This window comes from Sander vitreus, chromosome 15 (genome assembly GCF_031162955.1).
Source record: "Sander vitreus isolate 19-12246 chromosome 15, sanVit1, whole genome shotgun sequence".
NCBI lineage: Eukaryota > Metazoa > Chordata > Actinopteri > Perciformes > Percidae > Sander > Sander vitreus.
Window position 1 is genome coordinate 20,975,140 of NC_135869.1, and position 26,704 is coordinate 21,001,843.

Consider the following 26,704-nt stretch of genomic DNA (forward strand, 5'->3'; position numbering starts at 1 on the left):
TTTGACAACATGAGTGCTATGGAAACACAAGTGTGCGTACATGTCTCGCTGCCTCTCTGTGAGAGAAAGTGCAGCTTTAGTTTCCATGAGAACCTGCTGTATGAAGTTGATTGAATTTTCATGGAGCTGTTTCATGCTACAATAGCTTGTGGACAATGGGGAAGGAAAATGATCCAAAGCACTGATGTAGAGAAATAAAACGTCTAAAATGATACTCAAGGTTAGTGTCCAGAACACTAATACACATCAAAACTGGCTCTTCCATTCATCAACCCCTAATGTCTGTGTTCATGAGCCTACTGTACAATAACAGCGTCTCAACATAACCTGCAGTGTTACATTTTCACGGTGAAAACAGTGAGTGAACCTATGCAAAGACAGAAAGAGAGAGAGAGAGAGAGAGAGAGAGAGAGAGAGAGAGAGAGAGAGAGAGAGAGAGGAAGGAAGTCAAACCAGCAGGTGGTTTAAACCCCTCTTATACATTCTCTCTATTTGTCTCTTATTATCTTTCTACACTCCATTCTTCCTTAATCTCATATTTACTTTCAACTTCCATGTCATGGTATCTCATGTCTTCTTTCAGTCCAAGTTCTTTAACCCTTTTTTGGTTTTAATTTCTGTCCCTCTCTTATCTTTGAGTACCACGTTGCAACACATTCACATGCAGTGAAGAGGCTGCACAATACAACATTTCTGCCTTTTTGCATTTAAATGTCAATTTAAATTGTGTGGGCTGCTGGGGAGGCTGATATATTCAGCAGTTATGTGCTGATATGTGTGTGTGTGTGTGTGTCACAGATGAGGGAGTGAGATTTTAAAGGTGAATGCAGCTATTTTCATCTCTTCTTCTCTGTTTATTTAAATATATCATTAGATTAGTTTTTCCATCTGTTTTTCCATATGTCTGTGTGTGTCCACACCCCTGTTATCAGTATGTGGCAGATATCCCTCGTCCCTCGGGTTAGGACGTAAAAGTAAGAGAGAGAGAGAGAGAGAGAGAGAGAGAGAGAGAGAGAGAAAGAGAGAGAGAGTTGTGATAGAGAATCTGAAGAAGAGGGTGGTGGATGTTTTGTGTCATTAAAACAAAAATCTGTGGTGAAAGTATCGGTAACCTTTGATTCTAGGAAACTTTGACAGACTTTTTTTTTTAATTTTTTAAAAACATTTTATAGACCAAACAATGACTTGATTAATCATGAAAATAGTCAGCAGATTAATCGATAATGAAAATAATCATTAGTTGCCATCTAAATGTGTGTAAACCTCTGGGCCCCAGAGCAGTGATGAGGCACTCTACATATGACATCACAGAGACACAAACATGCTCTGTGGGGGAAGTCTCATAGATGACATCAGGCCAAAGATGTACGTAGATATGTGTGTTTGTGTGTCTCTGCAAGACACAGCAGATAGATATTAATTTCGCTCGCCTACTTTCCAAAGCATAATTAATTAATTAATGCGGATTCCTGTCTGCTGCAAAACACACATTAGACTTAATCTCCACCTCTTGTTTGTCAAGTGTTACTCAAGTGTCGATAGAATTACCAGTTGATCCACACGGATACAAAGCCTGTTTCCCATCATATCTACTTGACTCCCACAAACAGTGAACACTGCGTGGATTGATCTGTGGGAATGTATGCGGGCTCACACCTGTGAGTGCAACAGTGATCAGGAGTGAGAATAACAGCCCAGTACAGCTATGGATAAACCTGTGATAAACACAAAGTTGTGACATAGACTGAAATACATGTGCTCACCAAATCCTAAACACATAATAATAGCTACACACAAGGGGCAAAGCTCTCTTCACTGCTTTCAAGGACTTCTCCATCAATGGAGCAATTGTTATAGGTGTGGAAATGAAGAATTCTCCGTCTCTACAGTGTTTGTTTCTCTTTTTTTCTCTCTCTCGTATTTGTTGCCGATGCTGAGTTGTGTGGGCAGCACATTGATCGATGGTTGGCCTAGCTACAGCTGACTTACTCTCCACTGACATTCCACCACTGATATTTCCACATCCAACAACTAAAAGATGATATTAAGAAAATAGACATAGATAAGCAGTTAGTGTATGTTTCAAAAACTGACTTTCAGATAGACCCCTTAATCCAAAAGTTCTAGGAACTGACCAAATGAAAGTGTTAATGATTTCAAAAAAGTATTTTAGAGATACGTCCCAGATGATTTAAAGATGGCAGGCCTGTTTTTGCATATTATGACCCAGTAAGGGCTATATAAAGATAGTGCAATCTATAAATAATGCTGAAGAATTGGGTCAAGTGTCTCAATTGCTATAGTTACAATTTGTGGATAGGAGGAGTTCATTGAAGAAATGGTTTGGGTGATAAAAATAATAATAAACTTTATTTGCACTTTTAAACTAAGTTAAAAAAAAATGCTTCACAGCAAAAAAAAAGCACAGAGAGACCAATTAATGCAGAAATGCAAGTTTATATAATTTGTTTTTAGTAGAAGTTTATAGGTATAGGTATAGATACATTTCAACAGTTTAAGTCTGTATCCATCGGTTGACTGCTAGCAGCACTTTTGTTGCAGGATCTGAGGTTGAGTTTAGGTACATCTCGACACAAAAACTCACAATAATGAAGTGCTTAAAGCCTCTGAACACCCACACAGGTGATTTCAGTTATTGTGGCTGATTAGACCTTGGCTCGGGTTAAAGTGGGCCAGAGTTTAAATGGGAATTTAGTAGGTCACAAATCTTTTCTACCAATAAGTATGAAAAACCTTTAATTTGTCCTGCCCTAAAAGGTGCAACAAAAATAACAAGAGACTCAGGAAGATGTCAATTAATCAGTCTATACACACCAACACAGTCCTGGAAAGAGGTCCAATCAGCCAGATTAACTGAAAACACCTAAGTGCGTAAGTAATAAGCACAACCTTAAAATCAATCCTAATCAGCTGAAGGCCAATGCAAAGAGGATACACTTTAGTTAGTAGTTAACAGTCTAGATGTATCATTCTAAACTTAAAACTTTAAGATGAAACCATGAATAACCATATTCAAGTACGAGAGTGATATAAGCATCAGATTTTCAAAACAATAGGAAGTTGATTTAAAAAAAAAAACAACTACTTAACTTGATTATCAAAAGTTGGATTCAAATTGAAGATAGCTCCTAAATATCTAGGCTTAACAAAAAAAGGCAGGTTTCTAAAATGTATTATCAAATTCTGATGTGTTTACAGTTATGACTCAAACAGGAGTTTTCTTCATTGAATTGGAGGAAGTTAATTGACAGTTTTTTAGGGATGTCCGACTGCTGGTTGTTCCCGATTTTACAGATACATAAAGTTGGGTGTCATCGGCATGGAAATGAAAATAAATGTTATGATTACTTATTATTCAACCTAGTGGAAGCATAGATACAAAAAAATAAGGGGACCTAGGACAGAGCCTTGAGATTCTCCACGGTTCAGAAGGGCAGTAAACTTAACCACTCAAGAGCAGTGTTTGTAATGTCTGTCTCCGAGACGACAAATTGAGATATTATGATCTATTCTATTGCATCAAATGCAGAGCTTAATTCAATAAAATCTGGACCGACCCTTAACCAGCATCACTAGCAAGGAGGAAATTATTGTCACGTTAAGTAGAGCAGTGTCTATCAGTGCTATGCTTTGCCAAATAAAACCTTAAGATCATGGATAAGGAGGTGTTCTTTATTAGTTTATATCAAATTATGTAATCACTGCAACTTGACATGAAACAGTGACAAAGACATTTTCTGTAGATGTCAAATAATTATTTTTGCTGGTAAACTAAGTCAAACTGAGTCTGCAGAGAGACAATCAGGTCAAAGTCTTCTGGGTTAACAAGGGCAACATTTGAATATATTATCAGCTCTGCATGGGGAGATAATACATGGAAACACACAGCTGTGTTCACTCATACCACACACCCACACACATTTATTACAATGCACTCAGTTGTTCATGTTTCTCTTATATTAGCCACCTTACTAATTCCACCCTTTTAGTTCCTTAATTCCCCAGACACACACACACCCTCTTTCCCCACTCGTGACCCTTCCACATCCTACATACTGTGTTTTTACTCCAGGAATTTGGTTTACTCTCTCTCAAACACACACACACACACACACACACACACACACACACACACACACACACACACACACACACACACACACACACCGAATCTGGACCCCTGCATCTTGATGTAACACAGTTGGTATTCAAAGGAGGGGGGTTGGAGGAGGTCTTGAACACCAGCTCCAGATGTTAGTAAAAAAGTATTGCACACTCACTTACTCTCACCAATGTCACTTAAAAATCCAATGTATGTAACTTCATATTTCATTTGACATTTTATGGATAGTTTTATTCTAAGAAAAATGCTGAAATATCCACTTCAATTCAACAAGAACAATTTTGTTTGTTGACAAGCCAGGTTAAATAAATAAATAAAATGCCTCCTCTTTGCCAAAAAGTTTTTTTGACATAATTTCCATGCTACCATATCAACTGTATTGCTACTGTACGGGCCGTATCATACTGTACACAACCTCAAACGCTTTATCGAAGCAACAAGAAACAACCCCACATTTGTCTTGTCCCTTGCAGTAAATGTTTGGGTGGCAGGCAGAAATCGTGCACAGATGATCACACAGGCTGAAGTGCTGACTACCTCCAGACAACTCCTGTGCTGTGTCCTGTTACATTTGAGCCGACAGGCAACATCTTTTCCCTATTATCCTGGGTAAAATGAGAAACAAAGTCAGGGACCAGGACAAGTAAGACATGTCAGGGAGCCTGACCTGAGCCATCATCTCATGTTGTATTGTTTTAAACGAATGGCCAGAGATGACTATGTTTTTATAGCAGGGCCTCAAAGACATTTAAAAAATAATGTGCCAAACAAGAAATGAAAACCGTTTGTCTTTTCATGACAGTGAACATTTTTACATCTGCAAAGAGAGACTAAGACAGAGGTCTGAAAAAAGATGTTTACTGCAGTTGTGGGTCTATTTACTGCTGAAGATCATTGTAGAGAGCACTGTTTCTAGCCTTTCCTTATCACCAAAGACATCTTTTCTGTTGCTCTCTCTCTCTCTCTCTCTCTCTCTCTCTCTCTCTCTCTCTCTCATGACCACGAGTGTTACTATTTGTGTTTATTTAATTCTGACCCCATGACCTCAAGCCCTGACCCTTAAAACAGTGCTTTCTGTCCGTGGTTTTCTCACGCAGATCTCTTTCACTCCATAACTGCAAATATGCACATGTTTAAGTTCTCTGTAGTAGGATTTCGTGAAAACTGTTAAGTCTCTCCTGTGTACTTCTTCTCCATGTTTGACTTGTTTAGTCTCTGCTGGTGTTTAGATGGAGTTTGTAAGGTTTCACCACCTGTGACACACGTGTCCTCTTATAGCTGATGAACAAATATGCACATAAACCTGCACACACACACACACACACACACACACACACACACACACACACACACACACACACACACACACACACTGAAAAAAAGACAATATGTTGTGGATCCCCCTCTTCTCTCTCTAACTGTTTTAACAGATGTGTGTGTGTGTGTGTGTGTGTGTGTTTGTGTGCTCTATAGAGAGCAGAAGATCACCTACTCATGATGTAGTGAAGTTTATTACAATACAAAGTGCTGTTAGCATGTTAGTGTGTTACAGTAGTACGCTAGCAGCTGGATCAGTCATCTGGACTACTGCAACTGCTTTATACATTTTGTGTCTGACTGAACCAAACCATTATGTTTCAAAGCTCTTGGAAATAACCTTATTAAAAGTCAAACTCATAATGGACTCATTACTGTAAAGAGAAAAAAAGATGCTGCCCCAAAATTTGTACGCATGTTTCTGCAAAACTCCATCTCCTCCCTTTTCTTTTTGTCTCTCTTTCTCTTTCTCACACACTTTATATCAATGCTGAAGTTTTTGCTATCTTTCCACCGCTCTAATCCCGATGCTAACTGTTACCATAGCAACAACTTTCCGTGTACTTCCTAACAAGCCCGGTGTTGCTAGCCTAGAAATCTAGACGCACCCTATCGGCAGCAAATGTAATTTGCAGCCAGGGGGTCTAGCAACTCTCCATTGGCTTGCGACCTGGAAAAACCAAACTCTAGCCGGGCCAATCACATCGTGTATAGAGTGGGCGGGCTTAACATAATGACGGCAGAGTTACGTCGGTTCCGCATGAATTCCCCACTACTTGAAAACAAAGACGATGGCTGCTGCTGCTGGCGAACAGCGGTCTTTCGAATTGGCTCTGGAAGACTTGGAGTTAAGCTTTTCTTTGAGAAAAGAACAAAGGCACTGAAGTTATTCTAGTAAAAAATGAAGATGTGTTCGGAGTTTTGCCGACCGGATACGGCAAAAGTTTAATCTATCAACTAGCTCTGCTACCTTCTTCATTGCTCTGGTTGGTTGTAGCGCTATCCTATTGCGTGCAGAGAGAATTGTTTATCCCACCCCTCGGATTGAGCCCTGCCAATGGTGAGTTCCCAGACCCAACATCTTGATGTGGGTCTGGCTTGTCAGCCTACGGTGTTGCACCAACCAACCAGAAGTACAGCAGGACTGGAAAGAACAACAGCAAAAGACCACAGTATGTTTGTGCATGTGGTGGAGGCTTTACCACCAACCGTGAGGGAAAATTCAGGCCAGGGAGAGGTGGGAGAGGAGAGCACCAGATAAACAATATATCTCCCCCACAATGCAGCCACTTCCATGCCAGGACCATGACTGTCTCCATGTGGCTGTAGAACAAATTTCATGGTGACTTTGATACTGTATATCCCTGTTTATCTGTCTGCACAACATAATGTAAAGGAAAAACATGCCCATCACAATATCAAATGTGATGAAATAAAATCTCGTTTTCTCTGACCAAAAGTCAAAAACCAAAGAGATCTTATTTACTATGCTTTATGACTACTACTTTTCTATTATGAGAACTTTTAATTGATTATCAAACTTTTAATTGTTTATCAAACTTTTAATTGATTATCAAACTTTTAATTGGTTGTCAAAATAGTTGCAGATTAATTTTGTGTGCATGTGTATGTGCTTGTAAGTTAAAAAAAAATTCTGGTGAGAAAGTGACACCTGACACTTTATCTTGAGCTTTAATGACACACCCACATGACACACTTGAGCATGTGTGTGTGCACTAACACCTCAGGTGTGTGTTAAGGTAAGATGATATGTCTCAAACTGGAGTCATTATGTTCTTGTCCCTATTAAAATGTCTCTTCCCTTAACTATGAATCAGGTACAGGTAGACTCTCTCTCAGGCCCTGTTTACACGTACATGGTTATTTTGAAAAACTGAGAAATTTTTGTGCCCTTCGTTTACACGCAAAAGGAGAATTCGCCTCTGAAAACGAGTCTTTCTAAAACCTCCGGCCAGAGTAGAGATTTTGGAAAAATTCGTTTGCACGTTTGCACGTAAACTGAGACAAACGGAGGTTTAGGCAGCCGAGGAAGTGAGGAAGAGAAGAGAGAGGAAGTGATTCGTTGCTGTTGTTGCTATTTTCGGGATTCTGATTGGCTAACGTGGGCTTGAGCTTCTCGTTACACTGCCACCTACAGGTTTGGAATGCTCTTGATGGCATTGACAGCATACTAGCACGGGTACATGTAAACAAACACTTTTCTGAAAACTGACAGCTGTGCACGATGTTATTTTTGAAAACGAAGAGGTTGAAATGTCCGTTTATGAAAATAGCCGGCCACGTGTAAACGTAGCATCAATCATTGTTTCTGTTAAATGTGTGCCATTGTCTGCTGGCCAGCAAATGATTGAGCATGTAAGTGGACAGAACATTGTTTGAGAGACGATAGCAAAGAAAGTGAGTGAACTGAGCTTATGCCTGAGTTTAATACAGTTTCCTTTAATCGTGTCACAGACAGATGGACTGAGAACAAGATGTGTTTTTTACCCTCTGAGGTTCAGTTCAGGTCTGTATTTTAGAGCCCACTTTATTTGACTTGGCTTTCAATTTCAATATACCATAAATACTCAACTGTATCACTAAATTATTATTATTAATTACTAAAGTAATGTAAAAGACACACAATGCATATTATTGTTTACATATATTATTTTCTAAGTGAAAGTGCATTGATTCACATGCTGCTTGTCCAGCAATTCACTTATGTTAACACATATTGCACAAAAATAACAGGAAAGACATTGATTAATGGCTAAAAGAAATTGGTTAGATAAGGACGACAGCCAGGGAAATATTTGATGTAACTTTAAACTTAGGGGTTTGGTGAGCAGACTTATTATTGAGTGTGAATCAAAAGCAGTTTAAAAATGAATGATGTGCTCAGTGACAGTGGCATTCCTCTTCAACAACGGCCTTTGAGTCTTCATGGCCAACTACAACAACAAAACAGCTATTGGCTATACAGAACCCCTACGCTTACCAGTTTATATAGTTATGTAATTCACTGTCGGTCATGATCAATAGTAAGAAAATTGGATTTCTAACAGCCCAACATGACTCAACTATAATCGTGTTGTGCCAGAGAGCATTGGTGAAGAAATGAGCAAAATAGAGAAAACAGATTTTTGTTCATGTTTTATAGTCTGTGATATTAAATTAGAAATTCAGTAATAAAATGAAGGAGGCAAAAACACAACCTTTGTTTCTATACACACTGCATATTGTATGTAGACTCAAGAATGTACACCCGCAGACACAGAAGCAAATACAAAAGAAACCTGGGGGGTAAGCACTATGAGTGAGAATGTGTAGCAATTAAACTGAGGGAAAATACAGGCAGTGTCATGTAACCTGGGGAAAACACACACACACACACACACACACACACACACACACACACACACACACACACACACACACACACACACACACACACACACACACACACACACACACACACACACACACACACACACACAAAACGCTTAGTGAGGAAATTTATTGGACAAATGTGCAAGTGATTACAGTTGAAATGTAAGTGTGCAGTCTATATTGTGTGTCTTTTCGGGCCTTAGACTGAAATCTGTAAGAATCCTATTGCTTTTACAGAGAAGAGTGGAAGGGCTACAGAAAACAAACTGTAAAACCTTTTGAGTTTTGGTGACACAATTTGACATGTGAGTCCAGTGTCACATTTCTAATATTGACTCACTTTAACACAGCCCTCATATTTCCTCTTGTAGTGGTTTTCAAAGTTTTTAGCCTTTATTTGTTCACATTTTAGCTAATTGCCACCATTAAAAGTATGCAGAGTTAGCTATTAGCTGTTTCTGTTTGCAAGGAAAATGGAAGCGAAAGCAGAGCACGACAAAATAAAATAATATTAACTGTGTAAACAGCCCACTTAGTCCAGTTCTCTGGCAGCCTGGGAAATGAATGTTTACAGACTATTTTACAATCTTCAGCAAAAGGCAAGGTGCTGAAAACCTACAGTTCACAAAGGCACATACACTACACCCACACCCACCGTCAACCTGTTCAAAAACTGCCCCCCTTACTGTATGACTCGACTACCCTGCAAACTTTTGCTTTCTCCCCTGCCCCACGAAGGGGGGCCCACTTCTTGAAACTCCTTCCAACAAATCATCAAGGTTGTTATTGGCTGCTCTCACTCTTGGGTTCCCTCATTCCAAATGCTGTCTGCCTTCCATCTGTCCCCCATGCTTTCTCTCCTGCCTTTTCGTAAAAAAAATAAAAATATGAGAAGAAATGTGCTGCTCTCAGCAGTCTTACTGAAACGTCTCACAGCAAACTGAGTTGACTTTTACAGCTACGAAAGACAGACAGACACCAAGACAAAGATTGTTTTTAGCTATGATTAATCACGTTGTGATTAATGGTTTCATTGCTGATCAGTCTGCTTTCCCCTCTGCTTTTGTGATGGTAATTACACTGCACTGATTGCCAAAGCTCCTTGCCAACCACATGGACGAATGACTACACACAATACGTAATATGCTGTATCAGCGTGCAGTGTCAATACTGAGTCTGCATAAATGTGGTGGAACAGCTTCCTCTGAGATCGGACAGGAAACAGAGACATCCAAGTCCATGCAGAATATAAAGGTACCAAACAAGTGACATTGGCAGGTTTCAATGCTCCAGCTCCAAAAGGAGGTAGTCTATGGTTAGTCACAGTGTAAATAAAGTTAAAGTCAATGTTCCAACAGCAGTTAAAACATTGTCCTCCAATTTTCCTCCTTTTTATTTGCACTGCTGATGCCTTTTGGCTCATCCTACTAAACTTTCTTTCCATCCTTTCATTAGAATCATTAAAGAGAAAGAGAGAAACAAGAGACCTCTAAGCATTTCCTGAGCTGGGCCAATCCGATCCCATCATGCACTGGGAGTTCTCCCCACAGGTCACAAAGCCAGAGCTGAACAAAGACACACACACATTTAACATTTAACTGATTGGCCCTGTCACTGCTCTTGTAGAAATAGGGCCTGAGTGCCGCTTGCATATGGGCAGGGCAAACCTAAGTGAAAACACATGTTTGTGTAAATGCAGAAAGCAGAAGCCGAGCGGCCTCGACTAGATGATCGGGGCCATGAGAAACCAAAGCCGATCAGACATTTGCATCCCAGCAGAGACCGAGCGGACGGAAACACATCCTGTTGTCCATGTCGACATGAAATAACCAAACAGTGAATAAAAAAAATAAAAAAAACTGTATCAAATGACTATTGAGAATTATGCAACCAACTGTGATAAGCAGTATGTGTAAATATGTGTAAATCACAGGAAAATGAGATGTGAATGGTCTGTAAAACAACAGTCCCTCCGGAATATCATTTCACAATATATATTATATCTATAGGCATTCAGAATCTCCCAACCAGCCGTCTTTATTCATATTTCTTTTACGATTTTTGTGGATTTCCTGTTCTGCAGAGTCACTGCGTCCGTTGCCAGATTCCTAATTTCTGACGGGTCAGCCCTCTGACCTCTCTTGCCCTCTTGGACCTCTAACACAACATCTGGAGCACTTTGAGCTAGCCATGTTCTTCCTCCAGGACGTGAATTTATGAATCCTACTATGGCCACGCCAAAACCGTATAGCATATAGCATTTATAGGCCAGGCGTCCATGCTTACGCAAGGTAACGTAACCCCATTTGTACAGGTCCTATCCCCTGACCAATCGGCTATCCTAACCTTAACCACTCAAGGTCAAATGCCTAATCCCAACCAATCGAGCTGCTTCGTAGGGCGGGTCTTGGGGTGGCCATAGTAGGATTCGTACATTTCCCTCCAGGACACACACATTAATGAACAAACAGACAAACTAAACATGCATAGAAGACTGCAGAACAGGATACAAACTTGCATGACACCTACTAATCTAATCGGAAACTGGCAAAGCAGTGAGAGTCTGGGGAGAAAGCATGTCGGAGCTGATGAGAATCTGTTCAAAGGGATGACTCACTATGTGCAATCTGTTTGCTAATGTGTTTAGTATTTTTAACTCTTGTGTTTGCAAGTTGACAAATCTCTAAGAATGCTTGTGGACAAAGAGTGTCCTAAAGGGGCTGCGAGTCACACATTTGCTTAGCTTGATAATCTGGTAGTTTAAGATCCAGACTTTCGATGAGTTAAAGGGGAACTATGCCGTTTTTTTTACCTTCATTTACCTTAACTGAACAGCTTTGCAGTCATTGGAATGGTTATATGACTTTTTTCAGGTTGAATGGTGGCCGTCTTGCTTCCCCCTAGCGCCTGTAAGCAGAAAAACCACCCTTGCAACTTTTTGCCGGCGGGCCGCGTCAGGAAGTATCGTGTGATATCAGGTCTCGCGATGTAACAAATTGCTTTACTAGCTAGCTATAAGAACAAGATAGCGATGGAGTTTTTCACACTATCGTCATGGCTGAGCCGGCAAAAAAGAAGCAGAAAGCTAGGAAAGCATTGTCGGAGGAACATTGAAAGAGGAAACGGCAGACTGACTGAGTGAAGAGTCAGACACGAGTAAACATCGGACCTGCGTTTTCAGAATGGCGAGAACTGAGACAAACAGAAGCCTGCAAATCTGATGCTGACCTGGCATTCTTGCTGTTGCACTTGTAAGTATCTTTGTATTTCTTGTTATTATGACCTCAGGATGTTTGCTATTGTCAATAAAGGTTTTTATTATGATCGCTGTCTGTTACGGACTTACTAGCTAGCTTACTAGCTGTCTACTTCAGTGGACATGGCTCTGTGCGTTTGCCGGCTTCTTTGAAAACAAATGCACATGACCAGAGGGAGAAGATGGGAGGGGGGAGAGTCGCCAACAAGTTTTTACAACAGTGTTGCCAAATATCTGTTCTGAAGCTGTAGGGGGAGCTCTATAGAGAAACCTAATGTAAATATAATTATTTCTCTGGGTTTGAACATTGTTGGAAACATTTGGGATAATGTAAGTACACAACGCAACACAATATATAAAATAAGTCTAGTCAATTTAGACAGTTTAATGCGGAAATGTTACATATTATATCTTTAATTAGCGTTAGAGTTGCTAGTAGGTTTACATGCTTGTCTGACAAATGAGTTTGAGATCAGCTTCTATGAGCCTGAGAGCGTACCTCAATTTCTCTATACCAACCAGGAGGCCGGCAGCAGAGAACCAAATTAGAGACTGTACAATGTCCACTAGTGTCCTGCTGTGGTGGAGGAGGGCCAGCTTACCTTCTTCACAGCCTTCGACGGTGACCTCCTGGTGGGCTTCTGCACCTGGCTGGTTAGTGTGACCGGCTGCTTGGACACCGAGCCGTTCTCCCGCTTCTTGCTGGGGGAGGATGGAACCGAAGATGGGGGAGGTGAGGGGGAGGCTGGGGGAGAGGAGGAGGAAGGAGGCCCAGCCCCGAGGACAGCCATATCCTCTGTGGCTGTGAGGCGGAGGCTGCGCAGACTTTCATACGTCTCATGGTCCACCACCAGCAACCTGGTCTCATTGTCCACGGCTTTGATCCGCTGTACCACCTGAAGGATGGGATAGGACGGTAGTTTACTGGTGACTTTGTTTGAAAAAGCAATAACAGAACATAAGGGTCAATGCACAATAAATGAACTCCACAATTTGGCTACGGAGAACCACTACAGACTGCAGCTATAGAAGAATTAGTCCAATCACATCAATATGAACATTATTAGGTTAACCAGTCTCTCTAAAAGCATCCGGTCAGCGCTAAAACATCCAAAGTATTTAACACATTCACACTTCTTAGACATGTGGGCATACAGTGCCTATCAGACTGGTGATAAAAATATGTCAGCATTGACCAAAATATCAAAGTGTATGTACTGTAAGATGGCAATTCATCTTTTTTTTCAAGCACAAAGCAACATTGTTGATGGTTCCAACCTCTCAAATGCTTTCCCCTGTCTTAACATTAAAAACAATTGAATGTCTTTGGTTCTGTCTGACAAAACAATCCATTAGATGAAATCATGGGCTCTGGGAACATAATCTACATAATTTTGTAGAAACATCCCTCAACATACTGGGCTCTCTAACAATTAATATGTAGGCTTTAGGTAACGTCATTATCTGACAACACAATTAACTGATGCCCAGCATCCTTTGTGTTAACCACAATTAAAAGCACCAGGTCAGCAGAAATGTTCTGAGAGCTTCAAACAAAATAATCAACAGTTTTTGTTGTTGTTTTCATCTTCGCTGCAACAAGATTACAGAGAAACCTAATATACCGTGAGATTGTTGGTGCTGAGGTTCCGCTGTGTCTGTGAGCTTGGGAAAATTATTATCTGCGCCTGCTGTCTCTATCTGACCCCCAGCCAGGACACAAACAGTCTTCTCAGCCTGCTTAAAGCCCTTTGAAGTGCCTACCTGCTTTCCAAACAAAGGGACTGTGCAGGTTAGTCACATGAAATGGAGCATGTGAAAGTGCAACTACGGCAAAGACAGGATTTTAATAATAAAAGCAACATGTGGGCAAACTGTCGGGGCTAAAAAAGAAGCTGACCAAAAAGTTTCTATGTTTGACAGTTTGTTTCCCACCACGCCAGGAGGAGGGTATGTTGTTTGCCTGATGAAACCGTCCCATGCCACACTGATGTGTCAGGATGCACGCACCAGCCAGTGTGACCTGTTTATATACCACTGCACAGGCAACTATAACGCTCGTCCTGTAGCAGATGAGGTAAAACCACAAATATGAATGCACATCTAGGATACTTGCCTGGTGGTGTGTCTCTTTCTCCACGTTAACCCCATTCACTGCAACCACACGGTCCCCGGCGCGCAGTCCTGTCGCTTCTGCAGGGGAGCCAGGCTCCACTTTGCGAATGAATTGTCCGCTCTTCCCTTTCTCGCCATGTAAGTGAAATCCATACCCGGTCTCCGCTTTTGCCATGACACACAGCCGTGGTTTCCGCTCGCTGGCCATTTCCCACTGGCGTTTTAAACCCCTGCAGTGTTCAGTTAAAGTATACTAACTAAATGCAAAGATGAGAGTTTAGGAGAGCAGGCGCAGGGCTGAATTTACAGAGCGAAAACATATACGATACGCACGCTTTCCCCCATATTAAAGAAATAAAAAACCCACAATGTAAACAGCTTCAAACGTAGGGTACTTTAAAATTAAAAAAGAAAGACCACTGATAAAAATACATGCAAAAAAAGGTAGCAAACTTTAAGAAAACGATGCGACTAGTCCTCGTGATCGTGTGTCCTCTGTCCAGCTGAAGCGCACTGCTGGCGACTCCAAAACTGATCCGTCGCAGCGCGCACAGACTTCAGAGCCTCCAATAGAGCATCACTGAGGTTCCTGCAGACGTGTTAAAGTAAAAAAGATCACCTATCCCTCCACATTGATCCATAACAACCGATCAGAGAACATGCATGCAGTTATAGTTTGCGCAGGGTTAGCGCCTTGTGCGCAATAGCACCACCTCCCTCTGGCCAGGCTACCTGTTTGTTTCACTGTAGAAAGTGCAATATTCAGGGCATAGACAGAGCATTCAAAGTTATACAATACTGCCCCTGGGTGGCAGGAAATAGTTTGTGAACAATGTCATTAAAACTGATGAGGGCGATGCCAAAGTAAGTATACAGTACTGTAAATAGGCTATATAAATATACATCTTCTCAACTCAATGAACAAGATGCAACAACAACATTCATTTAAACCTGTTTAAAACTATTAGCCATGAGAGGCCCGACTGTGGATAATCTTTAGGCCAGGTCCTTGACTAATTCATTGGAAATATTCATTGAATCTTAAATCAAGAATTGCTTAGTCCTGGTCCGGAGGCCAACCAATCATTAGGCCTACTGGTGTGACTGCTGTTGTATTATTACAAAACATACAGTTTATAATTGACAACAGTTAGACTGTATCTCAATACTGATATTACAGCTATGTGTAATGATAACACAACAAATCTGTTGAACTATTGATATTAATAACAATATACTTATTCAGCCCTTAATTTAATGTAGTGTTGCAGTTCCTCACGGTGATCACTGGAGGGCAGTAAACACTCAGGATTTTACACACCTGCACACGCGCGCGCGCACACACACACACACACACACACACACACACACACACACACACACACACACACACACACACACACACACACTTCGGTCAACCGTCCACTGCTCTAACGTCAAGGTAGACACAATATCAAACTGACATTTTCGGTCAAAACTATAATCTTGTGTCCACTGGAAGTAAACAAGGTCATACAAAACTTTTTCAAAGACAGTTTTGTCTTTTCTTACAAAGTGTATATAATTAATTCAGGTAATAACATCAGTACTAACATGGCTACTAATAGCCTACCTTAATAGGTAGATATAAGAAAAAAATGCTTTTTACAGCAATGAAAAACAAACAGGCAATTATTATTCCCATTATGCTGTCCTTCAGATCTTCCCGTCCTCAGCAATGGCGCCATTGGCTCAATGCATCATTTCCTCTATCAGCTCCTCTTGAGAACACACACAAGCATAGAATTGTTTGTCTGCTCTGGAGCACTGACTCACTCACTTTTTTTTTTACCCAGACGCCCACTTGTTGATAGATGGTCTATAATCTTGATGACCGTTCCATTTAATAGCCTACATCAGTTTCCAGTCAGGCCAGGAAGGCTTGTCCTTTTCACGGGGCAGCTTAAGTGAATTCAATTTCAGCAGAGTCAACACAATGACAGCAAAAGTGTTTTACTGTATATTGGTGTTCCTTCTTGGAGGTTTATTTTATTTCTAGATTGATGTTAGCATGTTCTGGGGAACAAACACATTTTTGTTGATTTCTTCTGCTGAATATGTGACGAAGCCAGTGACGAGTCTCTAGATGAACCACCAGCAGTAACGCTTTCATTAGTCGGTAAAAAAAATAATTGGCAACAATTTAATCGTTTAGAGTCATTTTCTAAAGGAAAAAATACTCTGCTTCCAGCTTCTCATATGTAAGTATTTGCAGGTTTTCTTAATCTTCTACGATTGTAAATGGAATATTTCTTTCAGACAAAACAAGACATGTAACGACATCACTTTGGGCTCTGGGAAACTGGAATCAGACATGTTTCACTATTTTTTGACATTCAATAGACTAATCAATAATTTGAGAAATAAATGGCAGGTTAATTGCAAATAATCGCTAGTTGCAGCCCTAAGCAGAGATATAAAATCAGTAGCACGATCATTTTTTTCAAGCTTTTCAAGCTGTCTTTCCCTGTGTATTTTTGTGTGCACAAAGGGAGATTAAAAGTGGCAGCCTGACATTCGGAGCACAAGGTTTATATCAATTACAAGAAATACATGACATTATGTGGCACGTGCACTCACTCACACAGAGACTAGCCTGCAAATTGATAAAAAAAAGAAACGTCAATTATAGTAAGCATCACATTAATTTGTCGAGCCTTGATGGTGTTGAAAGAGTTCTAAATTTCTCCTACTAAGAAAAAGAGACATAAAAAGACAACCCGTTCTCACTCCGAACTCATAAAATCCGGACGTTTGGACAGTGGCTGTCAGCGTCTGAAGCGACGAAAAAAACGCCATTCCACGTGTTTATATAACGTACAGAGCAGCAGCTACATGGGGTTTGAAGATGACGCAACACTAAGAGCGACTACGTTAGCGAGTAGTATGTAAGAACGAAATTCCGCATAGAAAGCTTGGTTGGGGTGGTGGATGGGTCAAAGACAAGACTTTCACCCAGGAGACTGGGGTTCGTGTCCCACGTGTCACGTTTCCTAAAGTTGCTTTCTTCTTTTCCTAAACCCAACCGTCCCGTTATTCCCGTGTGTCATGGAAACGTAAGCCCACCCACGACCTTTTCCTAAACCCAACCACCCCATTCTTCCCTTGTGTCACTGAAACATAAGCCCACCCACGACGTTTTCCTAAACCCAACCGCCCGTTCTTCCCGCGTCACAGAAACGTAAGCCCACCCACGACCTTTTCCTAAACCCAACTGTCCCGTTCTTCCCGCGTGTCATGGAAACATAAGCCCACCTACGATCTTTTCCTTAACATAACTGCGTCAAAAGGGACGCCAATTATAGTACCGACCAAGCACGTTTAGATAAAGCGTGTTATATGACGCTAACGCTGCCTTCACACTGGCACTTGAAATCAGCTCCGTAATACACAATGCGCCCCCAGTGGACGTCGTACTACACTGTTGAAAGTGTCAGAATAGTAGAAATCGGGAGTAGAAAAAAATGGCGGAGAGAATGACCCATTCTGTTAGTGTCCGAATGTCCAATTCTCTATGACCTCTCATCTGAGGGCTATAGAGATATCAGAAAAGCTGCTGCGTGGAGAAAAGTATTGCTCTGAATTCTGTCTGAATGAATAACGTCAATTCACTTGAGCTAGCGAGCTCAGGCTAGGTAACGTCAGCTAGCGAGCTCAGGCTAGCTGACGTTAGCTAACGCTAATTAGTTAGCGTCGATTAGCTAACACGAGCAATTGTATTACTTGCCCTAATAACGTTAGGAAATCATGAAAATTAAAAAATTACATGACAACATATCGTTATGAAATCATTATTTATTTTATTAAAAGTTAAGAATTCAGATTTGTTTATCAGTACCATAGCAACACTAACTTCCGCTCGAATTGTCGGATAGGAACCGTCTGTTGCCTGTCGCAAGAGTTAAATTTTTTGAACGCATCCGGATGACCAACGGACAAGATTTTTTCCGTGCCGCACTCGTTTGCATTGGTTCGGACCCATTAGCATGCAGTCTGCGAATCTCCATAGGATATGAATCACTTCCGGTCGTTTCGCAGCTGTATCGGAGCTGATTCCCAGTGTGAAGGTGGTGTAAAGGAGACTTTTAGCGTCAATAACAACGACAAAGGCACCTCGTCAATAACAACGACAAAGGCACCTGACCAAGTGTCCGTATTTTACGAGATGGGAGCGAGAATCTGTTGAAAAAGATAATATTGAGTGCAACATAATCATCATCCTCTCCTATTGATTTGTACATAGTCTATTGCTCTCTTTTGCTTTCACATCACTGCACACACACACACACACACACACACACACACGCACACACACACACACGCACGCACACACACACGCACACGCGCGCGCGCACACACACACACACACACACACACACACACACACACACACACTGGGGCGAGCCAAATACGCGAGGTATTTGGCTCAGTTGCCCTGTGTTTAGATTGAAGAAGACAGTGGCTGCCATCAGGGGAGAATCCCTGGGGGAAAGACCAAGTTTAGTCTTCACCTAAATGGCTCCATGAGTCAACAAACACACAAGAAACACGCAACGTCCACAGCAGACAAAAAGCTCCAGGTTTTTTTAAGCATATGACATGAAATGCCTGCTAATTTTAGCAGGTTTCTCTGATACGAATTTGAATTACAATTTATTCTTTTAGCCAGAAAAGTCAAATTGCCCAGTGTCTAAGAGTCTGTTTTATAGCCTTATTTGGCAAAAGTGTGGAAATGGCACAAACACACTCTCTGCCACATGGTTTTGATCTGGTTTAATTGCTACTGACACACTGGTGCACTCCCTGCTGTGCCTCTCCTCCCACTCTAGTGTATTCAGTTTTACAGAAAGTCACCCAAATATCAAATGGGCATAGGGGAGAGAAACCTGTGTGAGTAAAATGCCACTTTCATGTCATAGTCCAAAGTCTCACAGTTGCTGTGACAGTACTACATTCCAGTTATATATCAGGCTTGCAGCACTGCGTGTAATTTTCTTAAAGCTAAATTGTGTAAGAATTTCTCCCATCTAGCGGTGAAGTTGTATATGACAACCAACTGAATATTACTTTCCAGCCCTTCCCCTTCTGAGCGTGTTTGAACTCCTATGGTGGCTGTATTATTCCAAGAAGTACGACTTTGTCCGTGAGTGTTCCTTCCAGTGTAATAATAGTTTGTTATTTTGGTACCATTTCATTGCTAACATCAGCTATCAGGTTCCCAAACATATGCAAGCTAATGTTAGTAAAGTATAAGTGCTATCGTTATTCTGTATATTGTACGAGATGTCGGACGCAATGTTTACAGCGTAGGAGAGAAGCAACGGAGGTTTGTGCTTTCAATATATTTCTCTGAGCAGTATGAACAATGTCAGTGAAACCGAAATTAGCTCTTATCTCCATCGTTTACACGCAGCTGTTCTAGCTGTAGCTAGTCTGTGTTACAACTGCACATGACGTGAGTTGTCTGCCAGGGAAATCACGACCCATATGATTACGTTTATGTTACAAGTAGACAATCCTTTTTCATCATTGATGCGAGGAAAAGTATCCTAGACGTTGTTCTAGCGTTATGCACAACCATGCTATAGTTAGCCAAGCAACTATAAAACTTTGAATTTACACAAATTGGCATCCCTTTTAAAATCCCTGCTCCTTATGAGCTCTTTCCATCTTGGAAAAGCCACTCCAATATTAACTTTGGTCTTGTTGCTTTGCCTGTCACGTTGTCATTTTAATTCTCTTTTTAGCTTCCTTGGCGACTCTGTTACATGTCCTCGAGAATAGGCGTGATCCTCCATCTTCAACAGGCTTTCAAATCTGCCGGGAGTGAGTCGCGAATAATCTTCTCCCCCTCCCTGGCATTCGTCACAGTGCCACTGAGTGTAAAAGCGTGAAAGGCGGAGGTATGTCCCTCTTTGGCTAATGTATTTTAAAGATGGAGGCGCAACATGGCGGCCATCATTCGAGCGACTCGCTCGTATGTATTCTGAATGACTCTAAATGGCAGATTCTACGCTTACGAGAATACTTTGATTAGTTGGTGGAAGTAATTACACATGAATGAAGACATATTTGTGAAAGAACAAAGGGGTTTTTGCTAAGAATCAACTCAAAAAATTACACAATGGAGCTTTAAGATCTTGACAAATCACTTTTTTAAAAGTCTGTCTATATCCTTCAAAAACAGATACAAAAACAGGGAGCGTGGTCAAGTGATAATGAATGACAAAAAAAGCATGGGTATTTTGGTTTTAGTATGTTGTGAGTGACATACTGACATACTGCATGAATGTATTGGGTTTAATTTACTGGAACAACTGTCTCTTATACATTACTGAAATGGACAGAGACATCCTGCCTCTCCCCCTGGAAGAGGGAGGAAAGGACACCGTGGGGTGGAGAAGGGCACAGCTCTCAGCAATAATTAACCACACAGGATAACCCACTCCTCTTTCTCTTCTTTGATCCCCTCAATGCTCCTTTCACTGAGAGTTTTATGTGAATAAAGGCTCAACAAATGAGATCTTTCACATTTTATTGTAACACTTGCAAGCTGGCAACAGTCAACCTTTGGTCAAGTCTCAGGATGACTGCGCAAAGAACTTATAGTCATACAAGCCTCCCTGAATAGGAGACTGTACCTTATTGTTTCTTAATGAGACAACCTGCAGCACTATCTTTGCTATGATACACAGAGACATACAAGATTCGTCGTTGGAGTTAATAGTATATGCTTGCCAACCATAACATAAGGAAGGATAGTTATATTTTTCAATACTGCTACACTAAATAAAGCCCTCCGAGGCCTGCTGTGGTGTTCCTTAAAGGGACTCGGGACAAAACACAATAGTTACCAACACATGGCATGGTCATATTCATAGTCATGCAAGTAGAACTTCCAATGTTTACTCTTTCACAAGCAATGTTATACATGTAATGTTAACAGAAACCCAAACACTGTTCAGAGAGATTACACAGGAATGTGCACACCATTCGTGTGTGTTTTGAATCTATTTAATTAGTTGGCTTGTTTTGCATTACAACGGTTTTACACACCGTTTTTTTTTGACCTTTACATCCTCTTTATCACGGGCTTGGATCTCTGGTCTCAGACTCTGGATGAATCTGTCTCTGAGGCGAGCCTCGCATGGACTCATAGGGATGAGGCCTTGACATACTCATCTCCCCCAACCTCCTTAAAGTTGGACAGACTCTGTGCCACTTCATGTCATTCACTGTCCATTCCCTGAATATGTGTTTGGTCCTGCCATAGCTATTAGCCACCTTGTGGCTTGGGGATGTATAGCCAGTTGCAGCAGCTGTAGATGTGGCAGTTGATGGTGTGTGTGCTAGTCTCGCATTGCCAGACCTTCCTCCACAGCGCTGCGGAGGAGGGTCTGGCTAGTCCACACAGCATTCCGGGATGGGAGAAAAATGTGCTATGGTTTATTGGCATTTCTTTAAACCAATCACAATCGTCCTGGGCGGCACTAAGCGCAAGACGGAGGTATGGCGCTGCTGCAAAATAGCCTCGAGAAGGAACTTGTTTTGGTGGAACATGTGTACGTTCAAAGGTTGTTTTAGTCATGCAACAGAAAACTCAGATTGGACAGATAGTCTAGCTAGCTGTCTGGATTTACCCTGCAAAGAGAGGAGCAGTCAACCATAGTCCTCATAAATCCACCGGAGTTTACAATTCCAACACTGGCTGTTAGAATAATTACATTATCAAGAATAGACAGAAACACTGAAGTTATATCCAAGTTCATTATTACTTGCGAACACAACAGGGAGCCATTTACAGCACTACTCATAGTACAGAAATGTCTAACGTAAGCCTCTAACACTGGCGGAGTACAGGCGGCATCTGAGCAATCCCGGAAGTGGAACGTCGTAGATATAGACTAGGTGTGATCTTATTGACGTTGTCCATTTTCTGAGGGAAATTCTGCTCCATCTAACACCATGGCGCATCCAGCTGGCACAGGTCTGCTGCCTATAGGGATAGGGTGACAGAGGTGAATAGCTTGGTGGTGGAGGAAATGGTGCTGTTGCTGCTGGAATAGCAGCCGGAGGTGGTGGTGCCAGGGTTCCTTTTGGTGGAACTGAGTCCAAGTCAGGGTCACCTGTTTATTTGAGACACTGATGGGCACATGTTAAGCTTTTTGTCCCTGCCTGTTTGTCTGTCTTTTCTTATTACTGGCTTCTTCAAACCAGTTTCCATAGGCTTTCCAGTCTGCTTAAAAGGGCACATATTGCTTGTCAGATTAAAAAAAGTAATTTGTAGTAATTTGTCACCTTTAATGAGCCAATGGTTGTCCATATTCCCCCTTTGACACAATATTTTCACGATGTGTCAATTTTGCATAAAAAAAGACATTTGGGCAGGCAGTCAAGACCGTCCTTAGACTGTCGTCAGGCCGTCCTCATAATGCCACACATTATTTATGTATGTACATCCAGCCCTCTTCCAGGCAACTGTCTCCATGTTATCAGCATGGCTCTGTGCTTCTGCCAGATCAGTGAAAGATGAGAGCAGTATCAGTAAGTAACAATTGCAGCATACTGGTATGAAGCAAGTTTTAATGCTGTACAGCATTTGATCTTATTTTATCTTTGCCAATGTACTGGAGACACATGAGACAGTATGAGGTGGCATTGTGTGAAATTACAATTAAAATATGGGAGCAGTCTAGACCCTACACTGCTGGCCAACATTCGTCGCCATGTTCCCATTGCAATATGGACACCATTGCTACAAAAACACGATAAAATGTCTTTTTCATCTATACTCTGTCAATTATCTATTTGGATCTGGTGGTCTGTTTTAGCTAAATAAATGCTGTGTCAGCGTCTTCTGTCCATGTCACATTGATTACTTTTAGAAATTGCATGACCTAGAAAACTTGCATTTTCCAGGACAAACTGCAGCTAAACCAGGCTGTAATCTGTAAAATATGTTACAGTGTTGACTTTACAGGCCTCTTTTGTTGACGAACAAATCTCCATTTGTCTGTTCTTAATGAATATCAATATTTACATTGTCTGTATTCTGTTCTAGGTACAATTTAATTTGGTTGCAAGTGCTTAATCAGACCAACATCATATTTACCTTTAGCGTTGTCAGCTCCGGTGAATCAGCTGAACATGGTTGCTGTTTATCTGTGGAGGCCTTCTGGTTGTTGGTGTAAAATCACATCAAACGTTAAATTGCATGGTGTTTTGTATGTTTGCAAAATTGGATTACTATACACCAAAATGACTTTTCAAGCGATTCCACTGTCAGCGACAAATTTACAATATCGGAATGAAATCATGAGAGTCTTGCTTTCTGGGGTGTGTTCCTGTCGTCTCAATCATTTGGTGGGCTGTGGAAAGCCAGTTCAAATAGATGAGTTTTCAGAGCCTTTAAAGATGGGCAGGGCCAGCAAAACATGCAGAGCCATATCATGCATTGTAAAATAATACTTCTCAACAGATTCCTGGCAGTTGTGTATGCCTATTGCACAACTGTCTTTTCTTAAACCCTCTATCTGGCCTCTGAAGATGTGTGTGAGTGGTGCAGTATAAATGCGTGTGCACACTCGAGCAGAGTGTGATCTATTGCTCTCCTTATCTGCGATCTGCAAATCATACACATAAATCAAAGATATTGGGTCATATTTAACCATTTTGCGCAGGCAACATAATCTGCCATGAAACAGTGACACCCCTGTCTCCTTCAATTTTCTTGTCTAATGCCAAAATAACATTTTACCCTAACTGATGTCAACATTTAAAAAAGAGAAAGTTCTCTGCGCTATGCAGACCACAACAATCCGGTGCAACCAAGGCAGGACAAAAACGGTATAAAGTAACAAAAAATAGCCGGTGCAACACAGATGTCTTCTTACTTGATGGATTTTATTACTTAAGGTGCAAAACAGTGACTAACGTTTTGATGTAGAGTTACTTCTTCATCAGAGTCCTTGGAGAGAATGGGCAATGAATCCCTTAATAAGAATCATCAACAGGTGCATAAGGGGGGCGTGTTAGCTGCCTGAAGATACACCCATCTCAACCAAGATGTTACACTCAATCAGTCAATAAAGGGCGAATGCCCACACACAGTTCAAAAGTGATTAAAAAAAAACAATGTTGATAAGTAACAATGTTGATACGTAGCAAATATAAAATGTTCACAATACAATGGAAATAAAAGTATATTCATCTTAAATACTATACTTTAACATATTTTGACTTTAGAGAAAGCACTCTAAAGCATCCTCTTATGCCTGTTTTGTTCTTTCACCAAACAGGCATAAATTTAAAGAGATTATTAGATAGAATGATCTCGACTAGATTTACAAGAAATTCTGATGGAGGTAGAACATCAGTGGGACGTTTAGCGAGGTAATGCGACATGGCTTGTAGGCCTATGTGGTGGGGTATGCATGTATAAAGACTTTGCACATCCAAAGAATATCATTGCTTTCACAATTCCAATCATTAATCAAATTCAAAACATCAGTTGTATCCCCAAGGTATGATGGTAAGCTGTGAACGTGTTTTCTTAAAAAGAAATCAACGAATTGTGAGAGAGGCTCAGTGAGGCTCCCTATGCCAGATACAATAGGGCGCAAAGGAGGGTCATCAAGTCGTTTATGAATTTTGGGTAAACCATAGAATACAGGACATCGGGGATGGTCACTCAGTAGAAAAGCCTTTTCTTTATCAGTTATCCAGCCTTTTTTGTGAGATGTATCAATACATTCATCAATCATATTTTTTGTTCCTGGAGGTAGAATTGCACAGGAGAGGCTGATAGTGTTTTTCATCATTTAACAATTTCAACATACCACAATCATAGTTCTTTAGACCCATAACAACAACAGTGCCCCCCTTGTCGGCAGGGCGAATAATAATGTCCTGTCTTGATTCCAAAGAACGTAGCGCATCCAGTTCATTTTTTGTCTTGTTTTTGTTTTTATTTTTAGAGGGACAAAGCGCACTTAATTTGGCCATGTCTTGCTCAACTAACTGGCTAAAAGTAATGATGGTGGCATTTAAATTAGAAGAAGGCAAAAACCTGGATTTCTTTTTAAAGGGAGTCACTTCTCTGGGGCTTTTGCTATTACTGGAATCATAGTTTCTGCTTACAATATTACTATTAGACAAGACATTGAACTTGGAAAAGAAATGTTTAAGATGAAGCTGTCTAAAGAATTTAAACAAGTCCACTTTAAGAGAGAACGCGTTGGTGAAATTAGACGGGGAAAACGAGAGTCCCTTCCCGAAGCACTGCTTTCTCTGTATCCAAAAGGGCCGAGTCCGAGATGTTGATTGAAGTCTCCTCTGGTGGTTCCGTGGGGACCAATGTGTCAGTGGCGGGGTTTCTCTTCTTCCCCCTTGAGCCCCGCCTCGTCTTTGTCTTTGGTGTTTGTAGCCTCGATCCCGAAAAGACATAGGGTTCGGATGTAGTAGGCCGCCACCTCCGACGTCACTCAGTTCATCAGAGGAGTCTCTCTCACTCACTGTTGAAAGAGGCATGTACCTGTTCGTCTTGGGCAGGGTCGGGCGGTTATTCCTAGGAAACCTCCCTCTGCTTCCTTGCCAATCATATACTGTCCCGTCTGCATAATCTTTAGTATCCCGTTCATATTTTCTTATCTTGTAGGTCTGTAAATCCTTCACAAATCCAGATAGCATGGAAGAGACTTTCTCTGTAGCTTCAGCAAACATATCGACATTAACTTTGCTCTTCATTTCATCTTCTACCCGTTTCACATCAATTTTTAATTTGTCTTGTTCGGACTTGGTCTTCTCAATTATCAAGAGCATTAGGTCAAGGGAGCATTTGTTCAGAATTTGTTCCCATTTGTGCATGAAGGATTTATCATCCAGACCAAATGACGGGATTTTGTTCATGCGTAAACCGCGTGGGATGCTTGGCTTTCCAATATTCAGACAGAGTTATGGAATGCCAAAAGAATCTGGACTCTGATTTCTTTAAGTCTTCCAATTCTCTAGTCAGGGACAGTATGTTAGGCTCTAAAGGCCTAAAAGTATCCTTAACCTTGGTTGAGATGGGTGTATCTTCAGGCAGCTAACACGCCCCCTTACGCACCTGTTGATGATTCTTATTAAGGGCTTCATTGCCCATTCTCTCGAAGGACTCTGATGAAGATGTAACTCTACATCGAAACGTTAGTCACTGTTTTGCACCTTTAGTAATAAAACCATCAAGTAAGAAGACATCTGTGTTGCACCGGCTATTTTTTGTTACTTTATGATGTCAACATGTGTTTGTGTGTTTGTGTCAGTGTTCTTACAGTCCCCAGGGCTGTTGTCCCTCTCCAGATCCCCACCTCCCCGCATAACGCTTTCCACCCAGTCCCTGGTCAGCTGAGGTGTGGTGCTTTGGCAGGGTTGAGTATTAACATTAGTGGACCCTGCCTTCC

The 26,704-nt window shown here is 41.2% G+C and overlaps 1 protein-coding gene across 1 annotated transcript in view; it reads right to left on the reverse strand.

The window, feature by feature from the left end:
* The window catches only part of LOC144529749 (Na(+)/H(+) exchange regulatory cofactor NHE-RF2), a 37,354-nt gene extending 22,390 nt beyond the window's left edge, over positions 1 to 14,964 (reverse strand). The window contains exons 1-2 of the mRNA XM_078269016.1: positions 14,227 to 14,964; positions 12,713 to 13,006 (exon numbers count right to left, since the gene is read on the reverse strand). Of these exons, the coding sequence (XP_078125142.1) occupies positions 12,713 to 13,006; positions 14,227 to 14,433 (501 nt within the window). The 5' untranslated portion in view covers positions 14,434 to 14,964. The remainder of the gene's footprint in view (positions 1 to 12,712; positions 13,007 to 14,226) is intronic.
* Between the last annotated feature and the right edge of the window lie 11,740 nt (positions 14,965 to 26,704).